The sequence below is a fragment of the Silene latifolia genome, chromosome 3, assembly GCF_048544455.1.
Source record: "Silene latifolia isolate original U9 population chromosome 3, ASM4854445v1, whole genome shotgun sequence".
Classification (NCBI taxonomy): Eukaryota; Viridiplantae; Streptophyta; class Magnoliopsida; order Caryophyllales; family Caryophyllaceae; genus Silene; species Silene latifolia.
In genome coordinates, this window is record NC_133528.1 from 25522628 (window position 1) to 25550330 (window position 27703).

Genomic DNA, 27703 nt, shown 5'->3' on the forward strand with positions numbered 1-27703 from the left:
AGGATCGTGTTGAAGAAGATACGTCGATTGACATTCTGTCAAGGAGCGTGTTGAAGAAGTTTTGTAACTGTTTGTCGATTGACATTCCATGGCTGCATGCTTGACACGTGGCTCGGCGTTGATTGGTTGACGCCTCATGGGCTTTGCTCTGATTGGTCGGATTGAGTGGGCTTTGCTCTATAAATAGGGCAGTTACCCCCTCATTTTGGCCTTCCAAATTTCATTTTCTCAAAAAATTTCCTCTCGTTTAGTTTTTCTTTCGCAGAGTTCCTTTCTCCTTCTAGTTTCTCGAAGCGTTACTCGGTGTAACATTTCCTTCCAAGGTAATCAAACAAATTCTTCAATCTTTTTTCTTGTTAAATATTCGTTGTCATGTCTTCTGCTGATGCCGGACCTAGTAATCCTGCGCCGGGGGGCTCCCCGTCGCGTCTTGATGAAGAGGAGGCACTGGCCGCCATCCCGATAAGGTCCGAGGGCCCTAGGTCTCCTTCTCCTGAGGTTGACGATCAGTATTTGGAGGATTTCTCGGATGATGATGGTGATGATGCTGACGATGATGATGATGATGATGTGGAAAGGACTCGTTCCGATGAGGAGAGGCCGCATCTCTTGGATCACGGCGACGCCTGTAAGATCAGTCCTGATCGTGCTTGGACAAACAAGTTCGCCAGTTGCTCCGGTTCTGATCTTTTCGAGGATCATTACTCCTTCGGCAGGGAATAGAAAATGGTTATCCCTAAGGAGGGTCAAGCGGTCTGTTGCCCTCCCAAGGGCTGTATCGGCGTGTACATCAGACACCTGGAGTATGGGCTCCGGTTTCCTCTGAATGCATACGTTGCTGCCATAATTAAAGCAATGAACGTCACTGTGGCACAGCTGCATCCGTTGGCCATTAGGACTATAGTTGGCTTTGTGTGGCTCTGTCTCTTTAAAAAGGAGGCCCCAACGGTTAACTTGTTCCGCCGGCTTCATCATCTTCGGCCGTCAACCCCCGGTGGCACGGGGTGGTACAGCGTGCAGACAGAGCCGGGTTATATCACCGTCTCTAAGCTTACTTCCTGCAAGGACTGGAAGGCGCGGTGGGTGTACGTCGAGGTTCCGGAGGATTACCCACTGCCCCGGTCCTTCCAGCACCGTGTCAATTTGCGGTGTGAGAGTCGGGGGGAGCGTGAGAAATATGTCTCCCGGAATAAGCTTAAGATGGACGCCTTTAGGGTCCATCTCAATGAGGACGAAAGGCGGGCAATGAAGCTGTTTGAGGCTGAGAAGGATGGGACGCCGAAGGGATGGATGCCCCCGACGCAGATCATTCTTCAGGATGAGCTGCTCTGCCACGTCGGCCTCATACCGGCCCTCGAACAGGGTGAGTGGGGTCGGTGTGAGGCCCATCTCTGCTTTTAATGTTTCTGTTTTTGAAATTTGATTTATCTCTTTTACTTAACTCTTGCTTCGTTTCCTTTGCAGACCGCTTTGGCCCGGAACTGTCTGTTGACGTCCTCGAGAGGTTGGAACTTGACAAGGACGGGAAAGTTGTTGATTTGCATCCTAAGGCCGTGACACGTGATCGCAGACCGGCCCCAAACGACCTTATGGATCAGCAGTTGAAGGTTTCGGATGCGGGGGCGGCTCAGAGGAAGATCGCCGGTAACGTGCCGCGCCGAAAGCCAAGAGCAATGTCTACGGCGGCGACGGCGTCAACTTCAGTTCACCTTCAATCCCTGCAGTCCAAAAGGAGAAGGTGGTGGTCGTCGATATTACCGATGAGGAGGTCACCGTTGCAGAGGAATCTCCTCTTTTACGTAAGAGAAAAGAGACAGCGTCTGCTGTTGCCGCTGCTACTGCTACCGAGGCCGGCAAAGAAATGGGTCCTCTCACCAAGAAGGCCAAGCCTGGTACAGATCTAACCTGTGGCTCAGATTTAGCTGGTTCATTAGGCGTTCCTGATGACAGGCTCTCTGGCATGTCAATGAATGTTGACATGGATGCTTTGTCCGAATTTTTTGTAGATCAACCGCCGCCGTCTACTGGTCCCTCTGAGAAGCGGTCTGTGCAGACGGGTGATAAGAATGCCGCCGTCGTCTCCTCCTCCCCGAAGCCTTCCCCCGCCCAGATTAGGAAGATGCTGGCGAAGTGGGCTGACGTGGCCGATGCTCACATTCTGGAGCAAGAAAAGGTCATGGTCAAGCCGCCCTGCGCTTGAACGGCTTGGGCTCGAGCTCGCCGCCTCTAAGAAGAAGGCCGAAGAGTCGGCGAAGAACTTCCAGGCTGCTAAGAAAGGCCTCCTTGCTGAGCGAAAGCTTAGGGAGGAAGCTGACAAGGCGGTCCTAGCCGAGAGGGCCAAGGTTGAGGCTGCGGAGGCTGACGCCGCTAAGCTGCGGGAGGAGTTGGCCAAGCTTCAGCCTGCTTTCGACTTCACTGTTAAGAAGAGGGAAGAATGGAAGTCTCTGTATCTGGCTCAGTCGAAGGCGCATCGGAACACGAGGGCCATCCTTGACCAGAGGGAGAAGGACATTGAGACGCTCCAAACTGACGTCATCCCTAACATGTGCGCCCAATACCGGGACCAGGCCGAAGAAGCCGCCAGAAAGTAATCGAGAGCTCTTTCCCGACGGCACTTTCCCGTGGCAAAAATTTGAACATTTGCTTGATGATAAGGTGGTCTGCTGCGGAGGCAAAGGTCTGCGGAGGAGGCAGAGGCGAAGAGGGCCACCGAGGAGGAGGCGGAGAAGGCGGCCCGTCTTTGAAAAGGTGAAGGTGGCCGAGGGGAGGAAGCCGAGAAGGCAAAGGCAAAGGTGAAGCCGAAGCCGCCAAGTCGGGCTCGGGTCGCCCACCAAAGATGATGTTGCGATGTCGCCGGTGGCGAGCAAAGAATGAGCATAGGGAGACGGGCGGTCGTCACCAGGTTCACCCGGCATCTCGGATAGCTTCAGCTGTTCGGGGGCCAATTATTAAGCCTTTCCTCCCTGCCATCTTTTGGCACTTCATGTCTTATGTCTGTACCCTTTTGCTGTTCCTTCTTTTTTGTAAACTTTGGTAGGTAGTGTTTAGGCTATCCCTATGGGGACGGCCGTCGAATTCTTTCTTGTATTACCTATAAACATTTTTAATAAGAATTTGTTTATTTTGCCTCCGGCTTGGCCGAGGTCTTTATCTCATTTTCATCTGAGTTGTCTTCTTTCGTTATTAATTGAGCTCTTTTTTTTTCGTTTCTACCTTCGGCTTTGGCCGAGGCAGTTAGAATGCGTATCTCAACTGTACTTAACGTTTTTAAACATGTTGGCGTGTCGGTCGCTTCCTCCACCGCCCGAGGCGGTCAGATTTGCGTTTCCCAACCGCCGTTGTGAACATGTTAGCGTATCGGTCGTTGTGTCCCCGTCACTCTCGGTCTGGCCGAGGCAATCGGGGTTACGGCGCGACAAAGCGTTCAGATCTGTAGACGTGTTGATCGCTTCCTCTTTCACTCTCGGCCTAGCCGAGGCGTCCGATTTGCGTTTCTCAACCGTACTTATACGTTCCTAAGCATGTTGGATCAACTGCTGTGGGGCAAGTCGCGTTTCCTTCGTCACCCGCGGCTTTGGCCGAGGTGATCGAGTTTACGTTTTGACTGCTGTTGTAAATATCTTGGTATGACTATGGGAGGGACACTTCATTTTGATAGGAAACTTGGAATATTCTTCATTAGATATAATCAAGCGTTGGGGTGCCCACAACGGTCTCGGCCACCTCCGCCGCTATACGAAGTATTTTCTAAGATTGTCGGTGTTCCAGTGGCTCATTAGAGGCACTCCCTCCATGTCTGTCAGCCGGTATGTACCCGGCCTCATTTCCTCGACCACTTTGTAGGGTCCTTCCCAGTTGGCCGTCATTTTGCCATGGATGTTTCCTTTGTTGGTGGCGGCCGACTTTCTTAGGACTAGATCTCCTACTCTTAGGTCCCTTTTGTGGACCCTTCGGTTGTAGGTTCTTCTCATTCTGCTTTGGTAAACGGCTAAGTTGAGCCGTGCCGTGTCTCGACTTTCTTCGACCAGGTCTAGGGAGGCTTTCAGGCCTTCCTCATTTTTGACTGGGTTAAAGGTTTGCGTTCTGAACGTCGGCACCGATGCTTCAATTGGTAGGACGGCTTCAGACCCATGGACAAGGTGGAATGGACTGTATCCCGTTGCTTCTTTCTCCGTGGTTCTAAGGGACCACAGGACGCCGGGTAGTTCATCAGCCCACCTTCCCTTTAGATCTTCAACCTTCTTCTTCAGCCCGTTTAGGATCGTTTTATTAGCTGCCTCCGCCTGCCCGTTGCTCTGAGGGTGGCAGACGGAGGAGTATGCAAACTTGATACCGAGCTCTTCTAGCCAGTTCATCACCATGTCACTCCAAAACTCTCGGCCGTGGTCAAATACCATGACTTGGGGTAACCCAAAACGAGTTATGATGTTCTCCCAGATTACCTTTCTTACGGCCGCCGTGGTCTTGGCAGGTACCACGACAGCTTCGACCCATTTGGTGAAGTAATCAACGGCGACGATTAGGTACTTCCTTCCTCCGAAGGCCGTCGGAAATGGCCCTAATAAATCCATCCCCCATTGTGCAAATGGTAGGGGGCTAAGTACTGGTTGTAAGTCTCGGGAAGGTGCGTGTATCACCGGAGCATGCATCTGACAATTTTTACACTTCTTGGTCTTAGCTCTGGAATCCTCAAGCATGGTAGGCCAGAAGTAGCCGGCTCGGAGAGCTTTGTGGGCTAGTGTTCTTGCCCCCATGTGATGTCCACAGATGCCTTCGTGAATCTCTGTCAAGTATGAGCTGCGTCGGTACCGGGCCGACACATTTTAAGTGGCCTTATTACGGACCTTCTATACAATTCTCCTTCAAACACCAAGTACCTTGCGGCGATCCTTCTTATCTTCTGGGAGAGACTGCGGTCCTCCGGTAACTCATTTGTAAGTTTGAATTTCATTATCGGAGTCATCCACGTCATCTCGGCTTCTATGTCACCCACCATGCCGATGGTCTCAGTGATGCTTTTAGCATTCCTGATATCCACCAGCACGGTCCGGCTGACATTCTTGATGCTTGAACTGGCAAGTTTTGAGAGAGCGTCGGCTCGGTTGTTCTCAGACCTGGGGACGCATTGGATTTGGAAAGATTTCAATTTAGCGGTGTCAGCTTTTACCCTTTCCAGGTATCTTACCATCCTGTCGTCTCGAGCCTCATACTCTCCTCTGATTTGGTTAGTCACCAATAGTGAGTCTGTCTTCAACACAATGTGTTCCGCTCCGGCGGCTCTAGCTAGCTCGACTCCAGTTATCACCGCCTCGTATTCGGATTCGTTGTTTGAGGCCGAGAAGGTAAACTTCAAGGCATACTCAAACTCGTCCCCGTTTGGGCTGATGATAAGGATGCCGGTTCCTGAGCTGTTCGCCGTGGAGGACCCGTCGGTGTATACTTCCCAAACTCCGGGGTTTGGTTCTTCTTGATATGTGCACTCGGCCAGGAAGTCTGCAAGTGCCTGCCCCTTTATCGAGGGCCTCGGCTTGTATTGAATGCCGAAGCCGGATAGCTTTACTGCCCATTTGATGAGCCTGCCGGATTGTTCAAATTTTTCCAACGCTTTCTCCAATGGTTGGTCGGTTAAGACCGTCACGGGATGTGCGTCGAAGTAAGGTTTCGATTTCCTTGCAACGACGACAATGACAAAGAAAGGCGCTTTTTCAATCAGTGGGTAATTTCTTTCGGCGGGCAAGTGTATGGTGACAAAGTAGATTGGGTGTTCTTGTTTGTCTTCTTCTCGATGATAAACAAGATCGATCGTGGCCGAGGTAATCGCTATGTATAGATATAGCGTCTCCCCAAAGATCGGCCGGGACGGGGTTGGGAGAGTTTGAAGATGAGCTTTCGATTGCACGAAAGCCGTGCTCTGTTCCTCCCCCCAGCTGAAGTCTTTATTCCCCTTCAACACTTTGAAGAATGGGGTGCTCTTGTCGGCTGACCGAGAGATGAAACGGGCAAGATCCGCCATCCTCCCAGTCAACATCATAACCTCTTTTCGATTCCTCGGCTCCGGTAGGTCCAAAGATTGCTTGGATTTTCTCCGGATTGGCATCAATTCCCCGGCACCGACAAGCACGCCGAGGAACTTACCCGCCCGGACACCGAAGTTGCATTTCATTGGGTTAAGTTTCATCTTGTATTTTCTAAGTGAACAAAATGTTTCGCTCAAGTTGGCCAAGTGCTCGCTGTCAGACTTGCTTTTTACAATAGCATCGTCGACGTAAGCCTCGATGTTTTGCCCTTTTTGATCTTGAAACACTTTGTCCACCAGCCTAGTGTAAGTTGCGCCAGCGTTTTTCAAACCGAACGACATCATTTTATACATGTATGTGCCGTGTATGGTGATGAATGTGCACTTAGGCATGTCTTCTTCGGCCATGAATACCCGATGGTACCCGAGAAGGCGTCGAGCGGGCTCAAGCATAGTGTAGCCTGTCTGCGTCTATTAAACTATCTATTCGAGGCAAGGGATAGCAATCTTTAGGGCATGCTTTATTAAGATTTGTAAAATCAACACACATCCTCCACCCCCCGATGACTTCTTCACCATTACAACATTTGCTAGCCACTCGGGGTAAGTACAAGGCATGATAAAGCCCGCCTCTAATAGTTTGTCTACCTCGGCCTTGATGGCCTCATCTTTCTCGGCCGAGGAGTTCCTCATCTTCTGCTTGACAGGGCGAGCGTTGAGAGCGATTTCGGCTTGTGAACGATCACCTCTCGGCTCACGCCTGGCATCTCGGCGGCGGAGTACGCGAAGACGTCTTTGTTCTTTCTCGGCAGAGGTCTAGGAGGTCGGCTCGAACTTTGGCTCCGGCCGACACCGACAGCGATTACGGTGCGCCCGGGTCAATTTCTACTTGTTCGGTCTCGGCCCCCTCGACCATGCTGACGTTGTTGGTGCTCATCGGATCACCCTCCTGTCGTAAGGATGGGCTCTTCCCCTTTTCTGATTTCTTTGCCACTTTGAGGGATTGCATGTTACACCCTCTGGCAGATATTTGGACATTGACAACTTCGTCTCTCTCGTCCTTTGAGACGAGCTTTTGTGCCTCCCCCCGGTCCGAGACATACATCAGTGTCAGGGCCTGGATGGACATTACAGCGTCGGCCTCGCTCAAAGTAACCCGACCTATCAGAACATTGTAGGCGGACGAACCATCGATGACCACGAACTCAGATAAAACATTCTTGGCCGCATCGTCCTGGCCGAACATCACCGGCAACCTGATTGACCCCAGGGGTACCAGGCCGGCCCCCGAGAAGCTGTATAGTGGGTTGGTGCAGGGGCTCAGGTCTTCAATCTTCAGACCGAGATTGAGGAAGCATTCCCTGAACATGATGTTCGTGTAGGCGCCTGTATCAATTAGGCACCTCTTAACCAAGTGGTTGGATATGTCCAGTGGACCACCGGTCGTCATTTGTGCGGGGCTACGACTCCTTCGTAGTCTTTCCTTCCGATGGTTATATCGGGGACGGTGGAAGCAGGGATCGCTGTGGTGGGCACAAAGTTGATGGCTTGGTAAAGCTCATTTAGGTGCCGTTTGTGCCCATTAGCCGATCCTCCGTTCTCGTTTCCTCCGGTAACCACCTGGATCACTCCCATCCTTTGGAATACTGATTTCCTGTTCGCCCCGTCGGAGCTCGTTTCGGGGCCCCGCCTACGTACTTGCCGAGGGCCCCCTTCCGGATCGGCTCCTCGATGGCGTTCTTCGATGCCGACGTCGTCGGTCTTATGGTCGGGCCTGGCCGTGGTAATCGCAAAATTGGTTTGCGTCGCCCTCCGCCCTCGTCTTGGGGGTCTTGCCCACTTCCGCCCTTCATTCTTGTTCGGGCATAGACCTCGGCCGGTGATTTGACCGGGGGGTGAGACCGTGATACCTATTGCGGGTGTATGGTCCCGAACTCCCCGGCGCCCGCCGAGCTCATTTCTGTTAGATCTTTCGTGCAATGACCGACATCGTCACGGCGACCTTCGTCAGTATTCTCCCGGCGGCTCCTCCTTTCTTGGTGCCCAGCTTCACTGTGGCCTACCCAGGTCTTGTGGTAATCCTCCACCTTTACGGCTTGGTCCGCCATCCTTCTGGCGGAGTCCAGGTTGAGGACCTCGCACTTGATCAGCTCATTTTTGAGGTCGCCTTTCGGGAGGCCTTTCATCAGTGCGAAGGCTGCCAGTTCGGTGGTCAGCTCACGGATCTGCTGAGCTTTTGCGTCGAACCTCTTCACATAGCTTCGTAGAGATTCGTCCTCCCCCTGTCGGATAGTGAGGAGATCCGATTTCTCAACGGCCCTTCTCCTGTTGCGGGCAGCGGGCTATGAAGTTATCCCTTAGGTCGGCGTAGCAAGATACCGAACCATTAGGCGGCCCCTTGTACCAACTCCGGGCCATCCCATGCAGGGTTGTTGGGAAGACTCGGCACCATACCTCGTCAGGCTGCTCCCATACCGACATGTAAGACTCGAAAGCCTCGGTGTGGTCGGTTGGGTCACTATCCCCTTTGTATGATAGGGACGGCATCTTCAGTTTGGTCGGCACGGAGACTCCGAGGACGTAGGCACTGAGGGGCTGTCTGACCACGTGCCGAATGACACGTGGCGATCGGCTCCTCGCATTCCTAGTCCGGCTTCTCTCCCCGTGGCGGGAAGGGCTTCTTGTTGTCCGACTTTGGAGAGTCGGGCTTCTTTCTTCACTTCTCCGGGGGTGGCCTCGTTGGCGCCGCGGCGACGCTGTCCTCCCGCGAGGTGGGGAAAGACTTTGGTCTGCCACTGACACCACGGGCACCGCCGACGTCTTCACATGTCCAGCTCCTTGTATTGCTCCGGTCAAGTTGATCGGAGTCACTTTATGGGCCCTGGTCACCTGCGGGTGTGCCGCCGTCACCGTCGTTGCGGCGGGGGTGATCGGCGTATTACCCATCAGGTCCAGGAATAGCTTCAGTTTGGCTGCATCGACCACATGTCCCATGACAGTGACTTGGCCGGCAGGCAGCGGTGTTTCTGGTAGTATGGGCATCCCGTACGCCGGTTGGATGACTCGGCGGCGGGGGATCGCCCGATTTGTAATTAGGGACTGTGTCATCTTGGTAGAATTCAGTTTCTACACTCACAAATTCTGGCTGTTTTGACATTCTCTTAGCTTGTTGGGTGGGTTTTGTTTTGTAAGGGATTTGACTAGCTTTTAGTATTGTTCCCCACAGACGGCGCCAATTGTTCCGGGTTTAATTCCAGAGCAGATTTGTTACCACGTGAGCTTGAAGAATGATGACTTTGCTTGACTCTTTTTTTCGGCCTCTCCTGAAACAATGAACAAACTGAGGGCTCGGCTTGGTACCGAGCGAACTCACTCCGACGCTCAAGTCAGTAAACTTAAAAGGGATTAAGTTGTGTGTTACTTGGCACAAAGTATATTGTAGAGAGATAAGGGAGTTTATACCAGATTAGCGTGTTTAACTGATTATTTGCGGATCCTTTCCTCAATGAGGGTTGAGGAGTATTTATAGACTTTCACCTTTTGTCACGTAGTGGCCAAGTGGCAGAGCAGGTGGAAAGACTGTTCTACCCTCGGCCGAGAGACCCATGGCAGGCCGGCGGGCCCTGTTGACTCCATGCCGAGGGGTCTTGGATGTGAGTACGCGGATGTGTATCCCGGCTGGCTGGTTGCCTAGCCGAGACCCAAGTGACAGCCGACAGTCGCGCGTGTTAGGGTTGTCCAAGGTGTTGACTTGCTGTGGATATCTTTGACCTTGCTCAATATGTTAACTCGGTCAGCGGGTGCAGAATATGCCCCATCACCCCCATTTTACAAAAAAAATGGGGTAACCAAACAACCTCCAAAACCACAATTCATGGGGATTTTAGAATTCTCATGAATTTGGTGGGCAACCAAACGAGGCCTAAGTTAACTTAAAAGACAAAGATTTGAAATACCTTCTCAAATCTGAATTTTGATCAAACCTTAATCGTTTCTGGTTTCTTTTTATTATTCTTTCAATGAATAATGTAACGTACAAGTTAATCCTAACAACTACTCCCTCTGTCTCGGTCATTTGTTGTCCTTTTTCATTTTGGGGTGAGTTAGTCAATTGTTGTCCTTTATATTTTAGGATTGCATTTGATGAACAATTTGGTCATTCATACTCAATTTGGTCCACATGTCATTTAGTAATTGATCATCTCCTCTTTCCTTGGTCTTTGTGCCAAAGCCAAAGGACAACAAATGACCGGGATGGAGGGAGTAACTAACAACTAAATCTGACACAATGATCAGTTTTTATTAGCCTAAATTACTTCCTATAATTCAAACTCAGCTCACCTGTGTTCGACCCATGTCTGTGTATTGATGACCCATGTCCATGTACTGATTTATTTAATATGTCATCATCAGGAATCGTATCAAGTTGTTTATGGGATAATGGGATTGCTTTGTTAGGTTGGTAAGGTGTTTTCAGTGGTGGATTTTGTTGGTTAGTAGGGTGCTTGTTCTCGTTGGACATTGAAAATTTCGAAATTTTTAATTAAAATATTCAAAGATTTTTTCGAGTTTATTATGGCATTAGTGCATTACTAGTTAACGCATGTTGAGATTTTTTACTCCCTAATTGCAAATCTCCATTGCCATTGGATGTATTGTCATTTCTTTTTTCCCCCCTTATAATACTAGAGCCTAGAGTCGGCCACTCTAACGAGTTTTGACCCAACCTGACATTTGTTGCGACAATGTTTTATTTAGCAAATACGAGAATACGGAAGGATACATCCACCTTTACCGCACTTCAATAATATCCCTAGTTAGAGGTGGCCAAATGAATGGGCCACTCAAGACCCCGCCCGCGCGACCCCCTGACGCGCCCCTTACCCTTGGCCGGGGTCAGGCTGCCCATATCAAACCAACCCGTCCTTGGTCAGCCATTTTAGAAAAAAAATAAATAAATAATTGTAACCAGATCCGCCAGCCCGACCCGGGTCACACCAGCAGCCAGCCCGACCAAACCCTCCCCTTCAACGGGCCGATTCAGAGCCTGACCAGAAGAGCCCAAATCGCTATCGGGCCAGCTCGACCTGGTCAAACCTGGCCCGAGTACACCTCTATTCGTAGATACAAGTCCTAAACTAGTTTAAATAACCCATAAACTTATTGAATACGACCATATTCATGTTAAATTTAAAACGGGTCAATAACTAACAATGATTGACCATGTGGCCTTTCACCTTTGCAGTTTGCACGTCAAACTGCAAGTTTATACTTTGGAAGCGCGCATTTGTACCTTTCAGATTCCAGACTCCAATTTCGCCCCGACATGGAAAAGCAATTTCAATCTTCCAGCTCAAACCCAGATACTCAATAGCATTGCTTCATCTCATTCAATTTCAATGAATCCTCAATTCACAGTTTCCAATTCCCATTTTCCCTTCAATCCCCTAAACCCTAATCTAAACCCTAATCCCCAATTCAATCTCCCACCTCCACCCCCACTCCACTTCCAACCACCACCACTACCACCACCTCCGCCGCCGCAAATCCTTCTTCCCGATTTACCCAATTCAATTTCATCCCTCAAAACCCTAATTCAATCATCTAATTCCACTCTCAATTCCCTCTCATCCCTCCTTCCTTCACTCTCCCCATCTTCAAAATCCCTAATTCAATGCCCTTCAAACCCTAATCATTCCCTTCCTTCAACTTCACTCTTCCTACATTCCCTCACTTGCCCTTCCCCTCTCGATATCGGCCCCCTCGCCGAAACCCTGCAGTACCCGAAAACCCTGAAAAATGATCAGCATTTGGTTCAGGGTGGTAAGTTTTTTCAGCCAAATGATCCCACTTCTGAGTTATGTTTTTCAATTGACGATTATGTCGATTTCGATACCAATTTCTTTTATCAGGATTGTCCTGCTGTTGTTAGCTCGTCGAGTAGTGATGTTAGTAAGAGAATGTTTACTCTTCCTGGTGTTTTGTCTGTTGAATGTGCTAATTTTGCTGGTTGTGGTAATGAGGGTAGTGTTGTGTTTGGTAGGAATAGTGTTAAGGTTCTTCCGTCTGAGGTGTGGTTTGTTGAGCGCGAAATTGAGCAGTGGAGTGATTACCCGAATGGGTATTCGTGGAGTGTTGGTAGGGCAATGTTGTGTGTAGAATGTGTTAAAGAGTGTGATTTGTCAATGTGGGTTATTGAAAATTCACCGCGTTTTGGTGTAGTTATTGACGCTCCTATGAGGGATCATTTGTGTGTACTCTTTAGACTTTGCTTGAAAGCAATGGTGAGGGAGGCTACATGTTCCTATGAGTCTCTATTAAAGAGTCGTATCGATGATGATAGTCGGAATTTTAATCCAAGGTCCTCGAGCTTTAAGTGTCCTGTTTTAGTTGAAGTTTTGAGGTGGTTGACATCACAACTGTCTATCTTGTATGGCGAAATGAATTCCAGGTCTCTTGTTATTGCCTTGCTTAGGCATTTATTGTCTAAGGCTGCATCCAACGCATCACTCTTCCCACTAGACCGGAAATTGGACAAGGCTTATGGGAATGACGAAACAACTGACATACCTAGGGTTCAGTCCTCTGTAAAAGTGACTGAGAATGAGGGAAATGATACTACATATGAAACGATATTCAGCAGGCCTATTTTCGTTTACCAAATTGCAGCAGCTATAGCTGCATTGCACGAGAGGTCATTGCTTGAGGGAAGAATCAGAGCATTGCGGCATTCCACTCATCTTACTCCTTATCAACGGTTGTTGTCTTTCTTCCTTTTTATTTCCCTCTTTATTTATGTGTTTCTAAATAAATTTTGTTAATAGGTCAAGGGTCCTTAATGCCCTTTTGTGCGTTATTATATTCATTCTCTCAGCTTTGTTGAAGTAAATCTCTGCTCGAATGACTCTTTATTGTTGACATTCCATATTTCGTCTGAATTTTTTCTATAAGCAGGTTGGTTGAACATTCACAGTTTTCGAAGAAGGCTGATGAGGAACGGCAAAAGCGTCCAGACTACAGGCCACTAATTGAGCATGATGGTCTTTTTAATCAGAGGCAACATGATCAGGCATGTGCTCACAGCTTGAATTGTTGTAAATCAATTTTTTTAGGTGTTTATTGATATACAGAGTTTGGGAAATAAAGGTTCATTTCCTTGTTATTGGAAAAGCTAAATGTACTGTTGGAACAGAAATTTGCCAATGGCCGGGATTAGATATGTAGAATGTACTTGGTTCCAAACATTCAATCAAAGCTTCTGACTAGTTAGTTGTTGCTTATGATTCATGAGTTCAGCTAAAACTCTTTGAAGCTGGTCCTTAAACCTCTTTCAAATTGACCCAGACTGGAAGTTTATTCTACATTATTTGAGGGTCGAATGAAGGCAGTAGTTTCCTCTCGGATATTGTTTGGGCCACCACAACTGCAATGAGAATAAGGTGCTAATACGGCACTCTTATATAGTGATTAGATCTCACACATGACTCAATTCTAGATTATATCAAAAGCCTATATACCTTTTGTATCCATAGTAAAAGTTGAAATTTGTGGCTGTTGTTGATGATCTTTCTTGCAAATATAGTTATTATCATCAGACCTTCATCATTGTAGTCATTGTTCTTTTGTCCAGTTAGCATTTGCCCTGTGTTTCTTTTAACTACTCACCACCATCCTGACTGCACAACAGGGAGGCAATAAGACAAAAACAAAAGAAGAGTTGCTGGCTGAGGAAAGGGACTATAAACGTCGGAGAATGTCTTATCGTGGAAAAAAGTTGAAGCGTTCAGCAAAAGAGGTAGGGAATACAATGTTGTTATAATCTTTGCTCACTTCTCTTCTATGTTTCTTTTGTTTAGCTCATACGATTATTAAGTTGGCACTACATATCTCACCTTTTTAATGCTGTTTGGGTTTCTGATTCTGAACATTAACTCACTCTTAAGTTGAGCTTTAGCTGTACCAAGGGTACATGATTTAGGTTGTCCGCATCAGCTTGGTAATTGACTCGTAATTTTGGCATCTCTTCTATCTATGTCTGATGCATATTGTCGAGATCTTCCGAGGTTGATGGGTGGTGATATATATGCAGAATCTTCATCTTGTTTTTTTAAAGTAAAAAGATCTGCAGGTCATTGATTTTACAATTTTTTTTTAAAGTAAAAGTTTACCTGGCTTTTGTATTATGTTTCACTCCCCTTTTGTTTTTCACTTTTTCTTTTCTATTTTTTCGCATTGAGGTGTGCGTTCACCCATGGACGGTTCCAAAGGATGATTCATGTCAGCCGACCCCAAATCATTTTGGGATTAAGGCTCTGATGTTGTTGTTGTTGTTGTTGTTATCAACTTCTCTAAACACGACAGTGATTCACGACCTTCTGGATAAGAGCAAAGGCATGGGAAGTTGAATATCACTTCTAGTTGCCGCATTAAGCTCTTAATACATATATTTTGTGTATGCACTGCCTGATTGTTTATTGTTTTTTTGGGTGCAAAGTGGCTTACAGTCATACATCTATACCTGGACCACAACACTTAATCGCGGCTGATGAAGGTTACTTTGTCCGCATTTTGACAGCTAGGATTAGGCTTTGACAGCTGATTTTTAGATCAAGTGTCATACTGTCATATCAAAGTTTAATACCATGCCTACACTTTCTTATAAATATTTTCATTGCTTAAGCATTTTTTTCAAATAATTTGTCTTCTGTCTATTTTAAGGTAATGAGGGACATGATAGAGGACTACATGGAAGCTATTAAGCCTGCGGGAGGTATTGGGCTTCATGCAAAGGGAAACCCAGAAGTATCAGTGTTGACATCTACAAATTCTTCTGCTCCGGCTGCTACAAGCTCTAAGTTAAGCCATAGCTCAAGAACTGATACGCAAGATAATCACCGTAAACTGTTGGATGATGACACAAAATCTATTCATATTTCTAGAAGACTTGAGCAACATAAGAAGGAATCTTACAGTCATAAATATTCTGATGACCAAAGAACCAGTAGGGATAGAAGCGATACGGATTACTATTCTAGGAGCCCGAGTAATGATAGAAGACATAGCCGGTCAAGGGGCCCTAGGAGCTCAAGTAAAGAGAGAAGACGAAACCGGTCAAGAGAACGTAGAAGCCACAGTAGGAGCCAAGTTGTTGGTGAGAACGAGCGTTCATCGAGACGTTTGAGCATCTCTTCTAGACGTAAAGATAAAAGTAGGTTACAGTCCCCAGATAGACAGAGATGGAAAACACATGATTATGATAAATCAGATTCATTTGAAAATGTTGAAATCAATGACAGATATGATCCTTCAGAAACTAGTCATACCTATGATGATCAGCTTGATAACAGCAACTATACCCGCCTGACATCTTAATACAAATTCAATTGGATTTGGATGTTTTTCTAGTTGGTTTAGAACGTGGATTGTTGCTCGCAAGATTCTGCACTTTTTTGGCAGGTATGTGAACTTAGTCATGCAACATTTTCCTGGGTTTTGATCTATGTTGCTTATAATCGGCTCTTTGTTTTTGTTTTGACTCAGCTTATTGACACACCTTTGCTGTAGGAAGTTCTTCAGGCTTCTGAAATTTTGTCTTCCTTTGTATCCTTTTATGTATCCTTTAGCAGTTTGTTAATCTTCTATAGTTTATTCATCTGCATCCTGTAGCTTTTGTACTCAGCTTATCGGCGGTGAGTTTTTTTGCAGTAGATTTTTCGGTGGTTTCTACTTATGTGGTTATGATCCTTACATAAATCCAAAGTCATCGCAGTATCATAATGTAGGAACCCACATTTGTGTGTGTTATTTTGTTTTAGCTGTCATTATAGGTTAGGGTAAATATTGAGTTAAGCTAGCTGGCTCTTCAGTGAGCTTCATTTGAGACTCTTATCGATCTAAGCTTAGTTATTGTCAAGCTTGGTTCGGATAGCTTGGAAGCAGCTCAAATTTGGGATTTAACATAGTACTTGACCTCAAAAATTACAATTCAAAAATTGGGAGTTCAGTTTGATTCATAAAACTGGCACGTTATATATCATACTATTTTGGTCTATAGGCGTACAACATTGGGTGTACAACCTAGCAAATCTTAAATATTTTGTGGTTGGCTACATATATTTGGTCCAAACAGTTTTTTTTGGTCCAGGTCTAGAAGTAGTTATGTTTTCAGAGTTATGCAACCTCATGTTGTTTTACACCTAATATAATTTCACTAGAACGTTGTTACTGACGTATTGATTGAGGTTTTTTACCACAGGTTCAAGAAGTGTAATTCTTTCGCTGAAGCCTAGTTTGAAATATATCATACTTAGATTTTTAATATTTAGGAAAGTGCTATTCTCAAACTGCTTGTCTTTTGAAACACGTGTGTTTTCGGATTATAGGTTGATCAGTTCTATCCTCATAGAAAAGTGCTACTGTCACCATTTGAGAGTACCTCATAAAAGGAGCACAGATTCTCATATAAGACGGCCTCATGAATTCATGATAATGTTATTTATTATGAGACTGATTCACCTGAGGATGAAAGAGGATAGTTATGTTTTAGATTGTGGGTTAATGGGTACATCAACACGGGTAAGGCTTGGAAGGAAGTGGGTTGGTGTCACGTTATACCAACATGATAGCGTCTTTCACAAGTCTGACTGTAAATGCAAAAGCTTGTATTATTGGGTTGCTCTTTTTGTCTCTTGCAATTTTAGAACAGAGGTAGTACCGAGTACTGACAGTAATCTTTTTTTCTGTTCTGATCAAGGTTAATAGAGTTTGTCTTATGTTTCTGAAGGTACTAATCTGCATGTTGGCGGTTTGAGTAGGGTTACTTGTTTGTAGGTCGTACACTTGTACATCACTTTTTGTTGGGTGGTTGGGAGATTTAAGGGATTCATCTTTCAGATGCCCACCTTAGGTGCAAATATATGGAACCAGACAAAAGAAAGGACCCCTTTTGTTTAACTTGACCGTAATTGTACTTAATTGAGGCTTTCAACTGGGTAAGGTTACCTACGTTTGACTCATATCCTGCGTACTGATACTCTGTGAAATGTCATCGGTGTAAGTGCAAGTTAACATTTTAGTTGTATCAACTGATGTAACTTCTTCGTTCCATTTCCAATAGAGTCAAAGACTAGTTATTCATCAGTTTGTTATTATGATAGAAGAAATCATTTTGTTATTATGATAGAAGAAAGCAAAATGACTTCCCGAAATAGTTATGCTTTTTTTGTCCTTATTGTTGTTTAGTAGTACTCATTTGATGCAATTCTGTACCCAATTTCCAAGGAGTCAATTGGAAAACAGGCTCTTAGAGGGGTATTGTTTCCTCGGCATCTACGGAATCCCTCATAGTATTGTGATAATGTTGTTTTAAATGATGATAATCTTAAGTTGTGATCACATTCATTTGAGAGTTCTGTTTCTCCGTTTCTTCTTTTTGTTGTAGATATTGAAGGCAAGTCCTAGCAGCTTGTTAAACCTCAGTCGCTCTTGGGCGTGTTACATCAATACTCAGGTTGTTTGGATCCCTTACTTCTTTTTCGGCATGATGAATTCTCTAATTTGTGTACTTGCACAGTGGTTTGTGGCATCAGTACTATAAATCTATCAGATCACTGTTTAAGGCTTTAGATTGTCCATGAAATTTTTGTCCATGTATTTCGGTTCAAGACTATTTAGTTTAACTAGACAAATGTATTTGAGCCTTAAAGTCGTTGAGGGCGGAAGTTGTCTATACAGAATGAATGATTTGTCCACAGGCTTTGTATACAATCCTCGGCATTGTCGTTTTAGTCTTTACCTTTCTCTTCTCCACGTATTTTAAAATCCGCCTCACATATTTTTAAAATATATTTTCGACTGCAACTCAATGGAATAGACTAGATAATATAAATAGATGAAGTCCATGGTAAGCTACCAGTATTTGACAAAGATACGGTGTGTACACAGATTTGACATTTGTATTGTTGAATGCACTAAAAGTCTTGACGCATTTGTGTAAAATAGGTGTAACTAGTTTGACCAATTTTATATCAGAAAGCAAAGGTCAACGACATTAGACTAAATCTGAATATTATAATTACAAAATTTCAATTAATAATTCACCATCCACATCCATTTTCTTCTAGTTTTACTGGCTCACTCCACATGGAGACATCAAGCATCTTGAAAAGAATCCTGCACTTCTTTTCTGCTTCAAATTTACATGGACAATTTGTTAGCTTATACGGAGTATACAAAATAACACTAGATGCGGGTTGAATGTACGTAGTCTTTTTCACATCATCGTTAATCATTCAGAAGTGCGCTTCTGGACTTCTGATCCATATATATAAATTAAAGTACATATGGATTATTAGTGAATTCACCTCTCACGGATTCTTTATTCCCTCTCTCCATGGCCTCCCGTATACCATCCTCATTTAATTTTGGTGGTTTAATGCGACAATCGGTATAATTTTGACAATTAATCCAAATTTAAAAGGTGATATACCGTTGGCTTATTTATCAGGAGATTTTTTTAAAAACTGGTGAAAAAATATCGGTAGTGAAAAACAGTGACGTTTAAGATGCAACGTAAATGAATCGGTATTTATAATTTGTTGTGGAAAAGTACCTTGTGAAGGAGGTGAGGAGAAATTTTATAGAGATCTTCATCAACAGCCTTAGGAGCTCTGCATAATCCGGCCTCATATTCGAACTGTTGTTGCTTCTTGTTGTTAGTATATACAGCAGGAGGAGCATGTGCATTGGGAAGCTCTGTTGCTGTCATGTCAAACACCTTCCCGGCTTGTTTCCTGCTTCCTTCTTTTGTGTGTGTCTGCGTGGCGTCTGATCTTTTCTTTCGAACTTTTCCCTGCACAAACCCACACTTCAATCCCAAGCTCAAAACAAAGGTCAAACTTAGATAGACTCGATTAAACCAAGTCGCATTAGTATTACAATCCTTATTAGGTAAAAAACGGCCATGGTTACGACTTTTACTGAATGACATCTATCGTATTTTTTGCCACAGGTGTCAGAAAGTTAGTCAATTAATGAGGCCCCTCATGCCATATCTGAACAAACTTGTGGGTTCAGCTGTTGATGTCCTTCAGGCAGGAATTGAATGCATTTAATTTATCTGAATCGCGTACTATTTGTTCTACAGTTGAACTAGACACTTTTTACTGCCACCAATTATGTCCAAAACTCAATCAATAAGCAATGCAGTTTTAGCCTAGTTATTCAGATTGACGATAACTTATATGTTCAAATCTCCGTTCCAACTTTTCCACCCGTCTGTTCCAAGAAAAACACAAGTAATGAAAGGTAAATTGGTCTATTTAAGTCTGATCAACATATTCCATCATTTCGAATACAGAGAGGTCAGTAGGAAGTAGAAAGAATCGATTTCCTGGCCTTTTAAGTTATAACAGGAACGCAACATACTGTATAGTTGTCGATATCTCGACACACACACAATAGAATTCGGAATTACAATGCAAACAAACAACACAATAACGAAAGAAAATAAATAAATAAATAATTAGAGCAAAGTGATCGACCTGTTTAGAAGGAAGAACAGTATGAGGTTTGTTACACTGTTCAGAAGAAGTATACCGGCTTAATCCCGCTTGTCTTGCGGACTCAAAGTACTGAGTTATTGGCAACTCGTTGTCGTAATCCCAATTCCCAAATCCCGGTATTTGACTCCCTCTCATCTTCTTCTCCTTCTCCTTCTAACAATTTACATAACACAAAACAAGTTAAATTAAATAATCGTCAGGATTGTCGTTGGTTTAGCATAAAATGCTTTAATTAAGCGAGACCGTGTTACACAAGTTGTACGTTCAGAAAATATGATTTGAGTACAGAAAGGGTTGGGTAAGACGGTCCTACTGTAATCGAGATGTTACTAGTGACACCGTGATCTTACCCAAAACGAAATAAAGCAAAGAGAGAAATAAGGCTTACGTCCATGTCGTGACGAATAAGGTAGGAGTTGAAGACTTGAAGAGATTGACTTGAAGAGATTGAGTTGAGTAGAGTTTACGAGGGAATACAAGAGAAAATAAAAGAGCAGTCTATATATGGAGAGAGACAATTCAAGGGAACATACTACTATACTAGTAAGAAAGGGAAAATTGAGAGTAAACACTAGACATCTAAATTCTAAATGTATTAGACATGCCTTTTATTTATAACGGTTTTCTAACGTCATATATTAAGAAGTCGTATGAGGAAAGATTCTCATGATTATTTCATGAGAAATTAAAAGATGAGTACTCATTGCTGCCATTAAAAAATAAAATAATCTTGATAATCTTTCTTTGTATGATTTTTTTTGGGTGCAATCCTCTTATGAATTCTTAAGGCGTGCTCTTAGGACATACATTAGAAAATCAGTATTTATAAACAAGATGATGGGAATTTTTAAGAAAAGTGGAGATTTTTATGAAGTATAAAAAGCTAAAATGAAGCTCACAGTTCCAACAAACCAACATCAAACAAAATTCTCCATGTTGCTATCTACCCATCCACTCTAGTAGCCATCTAACGACATACAGTAAGTCAAGTTATATAATGCGCCACTTGGTTACCTTTATGACGAAACATAGATATTTGAAAGAGACGGTCTCATTAAGCACAAATTTTCATTATAGACGGGCATATCCGCAATATTTTTCAGAATTTTCATGATCTTTTATGTGTATCCGTAATATTTTTAGAACCCAAACAGGCTTTTATTTGGTAATTCTGTTTTATAATGCGCCATTTATACCATTTAATTTAGTTGTGGCTGTTTTATAACTTGTGATATCATTTTTACTTTTAAGTTGCAAACTGGTTTTACAGTAAACTTATTATGAAACGATTTCTCACAAATGTACTCGATAATATTAGTAGTAAGTTTGTGTTCTTTTCTAGTGTTTAGTTTAACAAATGGGGAAAGTCTTTTTGTGTGCAAGGCATTCAAGGTAATGACATTCTATAGATATTGTTGTTGGATCGCGCTATAAGTACTCTAGAGTATTCAATAATACCGATAGGTGATACTCCCTCTTATTCATTCATTTTGTCCCCCTTCTATTTTGCACAAGAATTAAGAAAATGATTTTGGATCACACAAAACACTTTATTCCACTCTACCCCACATGTAATTAAATTTGGACCACACAAAAGTTACCAAAAAAGGAAAGAGGGACAAAAATCCGACTAGCTTCGATAAGGAAAGAGGGACAAAATGAATGAATAGGAGGGAGTAAATGATAGTTATCAAATTTTTGGGGGATTGAAAGCAATCAATTCAATTGGTAGACTCATTTCTAATCTTGGTTACTTGTTTTGTAAGTCTAAAATAGAATCCTAGACAACTTATTTAATACAATAATATATAAAAAGTATTGTAATTTACAACACCGATTCATTAGGAGGAAATTTTTTGTTATTGAGTTGGGTTTATGCAGTGACGGATCTTGAAATAATCTAGTCAATGAAGGCTAGATGATAATTTATTAACTAAATAAATTGTACATAAACATAAATTGTTTGGAAGTCATACTCCTTCCAACATACTTCCTCCATTCAACTCCACTCTACCATTTTCAATTTTGTACATTATTCACAAGTAAACATTTAATTTTAATTTTCACTCAATACATAAGTGAAAATATATTTATGTGAGATCTTGTTTGATTCGTCTTTACGATTACATTAAAATTATCTAACTTTTATAATTTTTGCAAATACGTATTCAACGATATTTAATGCGTAAAACACGCGTTAGCACATATGATAAAGTAAAGTGGTAGAGTGGAGTTAAATGGAGGAAGTAACTAAGAGTCTAAGACCCTCCATTAATTTTACGCGTAAAGTTAATTTATTGGTAGTAAGGTTTCTTTTGGTCTATAATAAAGTCACTTTTGGGTTGAAAACTTTGCCAAGTTTTTGTTTTTCTTTGATTAGATGATGGCCATGCCTAATAAAGAAAAGAATCATCATATTGTCATGGGATCATTATAATAATTTGTGTGAGAAAAACGGTGCTCCACGTTATTGGAAAGGCAACGCCATATAACGTAACTACTTCATGGTGGTCGACTGTTGGTCGGGCGAATGGCTGCAGACTGGGATATATTTTTGTTTACGGTATACTTTAGGTTTTTAGGATGATCAAATTACCTTTAAAACATATTTTGATATAAAAATATAAATAAATGAATGCGACATTTATCATTCAATGAAATAAGATTTTTATTGCTAAAAAGACAACATATCTCGTTAACCCCTTGCTTTATCCGCAAGTAGACATCGTGATATTAAAATCTTCTTACACCCTTACAAAGCATACAAACAACTTTTTCATATTTGGAACCGCTACCTTTGAATCCTCAACATCTTTTTAGATCGTAAACATCTTAAATAATATTCTTTTAGGCAGTACTTTGAAAAAGGGTGAAAACAAAGGACAGGATAATGAAATGGAAGACGTTGACTTGGGAGGAGATGACCTGCATTTTTTGTGGTGAATGTTTGGAGATTATTAGCCACCCATTTTTACATTGTAAATTTTCATGGTGTAACACCCCGTATTTTATTAAGTTGGATAAAATTCTTTTAATTGCTATTTTGAATTTAATTACATCATTTAACGATTTATATATATATGCTTAGCTAATTAATTAATTTCATCATAATTCGATACGTTAATTTTAATAATCATTAATAAGTTTATTTAAAGTTAGTTCGAGTTTATTGAAATTAGTTCGAGTTTATTTATTTAATAATTTTCGTTTCTTTACGAGTCCTTATGAAAGTTGTTTTAAGTGAACCCGAGATGGATTTTGGGAACAAAACCGTCCAATTAGCTATTTTGAGCTTATTTCATTAAATTAGCAATTTTTTATTAATATCCGTTAGTTTCGTAAAAATCGCTAATAATTCCGTTTCAAGCCGATTTCTTATTATTTACGTTAACTAGCTGAGTTTATTTTATTTTCACTCATTAAATTTATTTATTATTGATTCCGTTTTATTACTGAAACTTTTACTTAAATCGGTTAAATTTAACTCGAAACGGTTTTAATAACTATCGAAGTTTCTTAACGACGAAGAAACGTACGTATAATAAATAGCAGGCTGGCAGGTGCTGCCTCATTTTCATTTTCTCACGTCTACTTCCTTTCTTCTACTTCCTTCTTTGTTCTTCTTTTTCACGTTTCATTTTTTCTTTCTTTCGTAAAATCGATTTTCGGTCGTCCGTTTCTCATCCGTTTTCGACGATTTTCGTTCCATAGCATTCCTCTCGTCGTTTCCGTCAATCCGTTGTAAGTAAAATTCATTTTCGTCATGTATTTTTACAAACCCAATTTATATTTTCAGCTTTATTTATTATAAGACGGTTGTAGGTGCTGAGATAGACGGTCTGGTAGAAGATTTGTTAGTCATAAATGATTAGTTCAATCGGAAAAAGGTAACAATTATAGATTATTCGATATTACTTATAAAATATGTTTATTTCGAATGCTGTTTAGTCTGTTTTATAATTAAGACGGTGTATAATTATATATAGGGATCCTTATGGATGTTAATTAGTCAGTTGTATAGTTGAGACGGTGTATACTGATATGTGGAGATGATTGAGACGGTGTATACTGACCTCTAGGGATCATTTGGGATGCTAGCTAGTAAGTGGTATATTTAAGACGGTGTATGCTGACATGTATGGATTGTTTTGGGTGATAATTGGTGTGTTTTATAGTTGAGACGGTGTATACTGACATGTAGGGATTGTTTTGGACTAATTTGGACTCTGTGTTGGGGCGATTTTTGTAGTCTTTAGGGTCTGTTTTTGAGTTGCTTTATACTTGTGGATTTCCGCTCTAAAACCGTTTTAAATGCTGACTTAGTTGGCTCAGCTAGGACTGTTTTTAGGCGCGAGAATGGAGTCTTAAAGGGACGATTGGTACTGTTTTGGGCGGGACGAGAGTGTCATCGTGGGTTTTCACTTTGCATTTGAGGACTGGAGTTGGGGTCGAACTTAGGCATCTTTTGGGTTCTGTTTTGGACTGATTTTTGGGTCAGGTTATGAAGTAGAGTGAAGGGTGGCTATGGGTAGTCGGGTGGTGGTCGTGTCGGACTCCCAGTGGCCTAGCCTTGGCCTGGCCGTGGCCTAGCTAAGTCACGAGTTTGAGGCCATGTGTAGTTGGTGGTTAGGCCGAGTTTGAGGTTGTCATAATAACTTTTGATCCGTGTCTATAAATTGTTTTGACGCTAGTTTGATTTATTTAAAATATAATTAAATTAATTTCCGTCTCATATTTTATATAAAGATAATTCGTTAATATCGTCCTTTCACATAATTATTTTAGGTGGCTCATATGTGGTTGAAGATGAAGAGTAATTTTGGGTTTTAGAAGCTTTCTCAAGTTATTACTTGTCTCTTTGCTAGCGTAAGGTAACTATTCCGAGTTACTCGACGAATTAATGTCACATTAGTAGTTAATGTTGTGCCTGTTGTTTGTTAAGTGTTTAGGTGATTGATAATGTGTTACTTTCGTTTTTCACATGATAGAAATTAGAAATAGCATGAGAATTATATAGTGATAAATTTTGTGATTTGGGCCAAAGTAGGCCAAGACTCTGAGCTGGGCCAGATTGACCGAACGAGTTTGGTCAAACTAGGTTTAAACCAGTCAGCCTCGATTTGACCGATAACCCGTCGCGGGACTCGGGTCGAGGGTTTGTCTTTGGGGTGAGATTGGTTGTTATTGGAAATTTTATGTTATGCCTTGATATTTGTAATTATCATTTCACATGTTGGTTGTTGGATGAATTGGTTGCCTTATACTTCAGTCTTCTTGTCTTGTTGCCATTTTAGCTTGTTCTCAAGAATTATGAGATTAACGGTTAGCTGGAATTTGGATTATTATTGATATTGGAGATTTTGTTGGATTGTCAGTGAATTGGGTATCCTACTTGTCTTGTGTGGTGTGGGCTAAAATATTCAAGTTGGGACTAAGTCCTAGGTGAGTATTTCGGCCTTCATCACAGATAGGCCATTATAGTCTTTGACGAGTATATGTTCACTGCTTGATAGCCTCTGTGTTCCTGACTTGGTGGGATTATATCCAAGTTGGGGCATGACCTCGTTACTTATTTTGATAGTAAGTGGTCAGCTTAAGTACTAGCCAACCCTTTGGTGGACTCCTTAGGGTACTCACTTTGTTTTAAAAAAATTGTGGGTCTTGGGTGCGGTGGTGTGTATCCGCATGTCTAGGTCTGCGCAGATTTTAGAATAGGGTTGTGTTGTGTCTTGGCCATGTTTTGATAGAACCTCTGAGCCAAGATACCGGTTCGATTACCTTCCCTACCTCGTGGTATAGACTCGAGTTACAGAGTGACTATTGACCGTACTAAGAACTTATGCCTGTCTTTGATATATTGCCCTTTCTTGTTTGATGATTCTATGAATCATAGAAGGTGAGATGCAAGCCGGCTATGGTTGATAGAGTTTGGATTCCTGGATGTTATGTGATTCACATAATAGTGTAGTATGAGTCGGTCTAGTATTCACATGCTAGGACTATGTGTTGTTATATTGTTGTTCACATGATAAGCACGATTGTCTAGCATCTATATGCTAAGGCTATGTGTTATTCATATTCATATTCTTATGTTTACATGTTATATTAATTATGACATTTCGTGGCTGGGAGAACTCGGAGTTACTCCCCACTGACTGTGGCTTTCGTATTTGTATAAAATGCGAATGACAGGTAGGTGATGCATATATGGGGTACATGGACGAGCTAGCGAGCAAAGTAACCTTGGAACCTAGACTGGCTTTATTTTATTGTGACCTTTAAACACTTTTTATAGGGACATATGTCTCCCTCTTTACATTTGGTTGTGTAATTTGCTATTCGCGACTTTAGCAATGGTTATGTTGCGAAACTTCTATTTAGACCTTGTATGTTTTGACACCTTCCAATTTGGATATCTTTATAACAGGTTCAGGTTTTCAAAATTACAGGTTTTTACCCAAATGAACCTATTACAAACATATCCATGCTGTTTTATTCTAGAATTACGTGTTTACTTTTCCGCGATAAATGAGGGTGTCACACATGGCGCCTATGGAATTGTATTTGTGAGGTTTGGGGATGACATGGATCTGTCCCTGGAAATTGATGATGCTTTTCTAGTATGAAATAACTCTCATTTTATTGGTTTTGAAAAACGACTTTGGAATGCATTTTTCTTTTTTTTGAAGGGAACTTTGGAATGCATTTTTCATTATGATTGTCACTATTATTTGGGAATTGAGAAATGAACTATATTCGAGAATAAGACACCTATTTGGCCATGTATAAGGGACAAAATATTTTTGAGGGTTGGCTTGTGGTGTAAGGCATGGAAGGAGAATTTACCTTATACTCTAGAAGAATGGCTAAACAATTGGGAAGCACCAAGATCATGGAAGGAGAAAAGGATAGTGCAAAGGAAGTCTTCTAGACCTAGTGTTTGGTAGTTGTATTCACGTCCCTTATGTTAACGGGATGACTACTTTGTCTTGTCTATTTTTTGGCCTTGTTTCTCTTTGGGTTTTTTTTTCTTATATAATCTTGTGTGAGACCCTACTTACGGTATGTTTTGAATTTATACCGTTTTATAAAAAAACATTCTAAATAATTGCTGGTGGGGAAGCTCAAACTTGAAATCATGAAATTTCCAACCAAATACTTACCATTAGACTCTAACCTTCCCGGCAATTTTACAAACAATAATAAAAACGTTAAAAGTTTGTTTTTTGGCATTTAAAATAGTGCCAAGATTATGATTGACATAACAGTAGAGTGAATCTATGTACCAAAAAAAAAAAAAGAGTAGAGTGAATCTGTGAATGTACAGGATTATTCACGAAGGAGGCCCCATTTTGGCATGTAGTAAAAAGTCCAAAATGAGCCATGTTTGTTTGAAGAAATGATTTGATGGATTAACTACCAAAAAAGTCGTAATGTGCAGGAAACTACATATTCTGAGAACAAAAATATTTGAGAATAACTATTTACCTTCTTTTTTCTACCTTTTTTTTTACCTTCTCCTCTCACAACCGATTAAAATACCCATATATTTTGCTCTCTCTATTTTCCTTTCGACCTCACACGATATATACTAATTTAATCGATTGTTAGAGGAGAAATGGTGAAGGTTGGAGAGAAAGTCGAAAGGAGAAGGTAGATAGAAGCCCTCAAAATATTTACACAAATTCTCGTCTTCAACTTAAGAGAGATCAAATACGTACCAAATCATATAACAACTTGTCTAAAAATTGACAAAAGTTTTGTCTTTATTACCACCATGTGGTAGTATTTATACATTTTAAGATTTAAGATGAATACTCCGTTTTAAACAATGCTTAGTGATTTTATTATATCTCCCACTAAATTAATAAAAGACGGCCTCTCATGAGACCTACTGTATTTATATTGAGGTGTTCTGACTGCTTGAATGTCAAAGCCACGCTTAACTTATTGCAATTATTCTTAGCCCGTGGTTTAAGATCCTCGTATATACATACTACTTTGTATTACATTAGGCTAATACCCATATTTTTCAAGGGTAAATTAAATTGAGGTGTTCAATGTCAATAATAATGAGTATTTCTCGCTGAGTGCTCTCACAAAAGATAAACAGTTGGCTATAAAA

General features: G+C 42.1%; 2 protein-coding genes across 14 annotated transcripts; one reads left to right on the forward strand and one right to left on the reverse strand.

Moving 5' to 3' along the window:
* The first annotated feature begins 11269 nt into the window (after positions 1–11269).
* Positions 11270–19266, forward strand: LOC141647425 (U11/U12 small nuclear ribonucleoprotein 48 kDa protein). Of its 11 annotated transcripts, none has more exons than XM_074455595.1 (6): positions 11284–12773; positions 12971–13085; positions 13704–13811; positions 14735–15472; positions 15557–17525; positions 19026–19266. In XM_074455595.1, the coding sequence occupies exons 1-4, from the start codon at positions 11416–11418 to the stop codon at positions 15386–15388; spliced, it is 2235 nt and encodes a 744-aa protein (XP_074311696.1). In that variant the 5' UTR covers positions 11284–11415; the 3' UTR covers positions 15389–15472; positions 15557–17525; positions 19026–19266. The 11 variants fall into 11 exon arrangements, with proteins under 11 accessions (XP_074311700.1, XP_074311696.1, XP_074311698.1 ...); XM_074455597.1 differs by having other exon boundaries at positions 15581–17525; XM_074455598.1 differs by having other exon boundaries at positions 15585–17525.
* On the reverse strand, positions 17933–20159 carry LOC141647426 (uncharacterized). Of its 3 annotated transcripts, none has more exons than XM_074455601.1 (4): positions 19967–20159; positions 19558–19731; positions 18627–18866; positions 17933–18200 (listed from the first exon to the last, which is right to left on the reverse strand). In XM_074455601.1, the coding sequence occupies exons 1-4, from the start codon at positions 19970–19972 to the stop codon at positions 18141–18143; spliced, it is 480 nt and encodes a 159-aa protein (XP_074311702.1). In that variant the 5' UTR covers positions 19973–20159; the 3' UTR covers positions 17933–18140. The 3 variants fall into 3 exon arrangements, with proteins under 3 accessions (XP_074311702.1, XP_074311701.1, XP_074311703.1); XM_074455600.1 differs by having other exon boundaries at positions 17933–18203; XM_074455602.1 differs by having other exon boundaries at positions 17933–18203; positions 19558–19725; positions 19967–20058.
* Positions 20160–27703: the final 7544 nt, after the last annotated feature.

Excerpts from the sequence above, each read along its gene's own strand:
- LOC141647425 (XM_074455599.1), top strand. The coding sequence starts at position 11,416 with ATGAATCCTCAATTCACAGTTTCCAATTCCCATTTTCCCTTCAATCCC. Across the intron at positions 12,774-12,970 it reads CATCTTACTCCTTATCAACG|GTTGGTTGAACATTCACAGT; the intron begins GTTGTTGTCTTT and ends TTCTATAAGCAG. Across the intron at positions 13,812-14,734 it reads TGAAGCGTTCAGCAAAAGAG|GTAATGAGGGACATGATAGA; the intron begins GTAGGGAATACA and ends GTCTATTTTAAG.
- LOC141647426 (XM_074455600.1), bottom strand. Across the intron at positions 18,867-19,557 it reads CTGTTCTTCCTTCTAAACAG|GGAAAAGTTCGAAAGAAAAG; the intron begins GTCGATCACTTT and ends GGGTTTGTGCAG. Across the intron at positions 18,204-18,626 it reads CTCCTCACCTCCTTCACAAG|CAGAAAAGAAGTGCAGGATT; the intron begins GTACTTTTCCAC and ends GTAAATTTGAAG.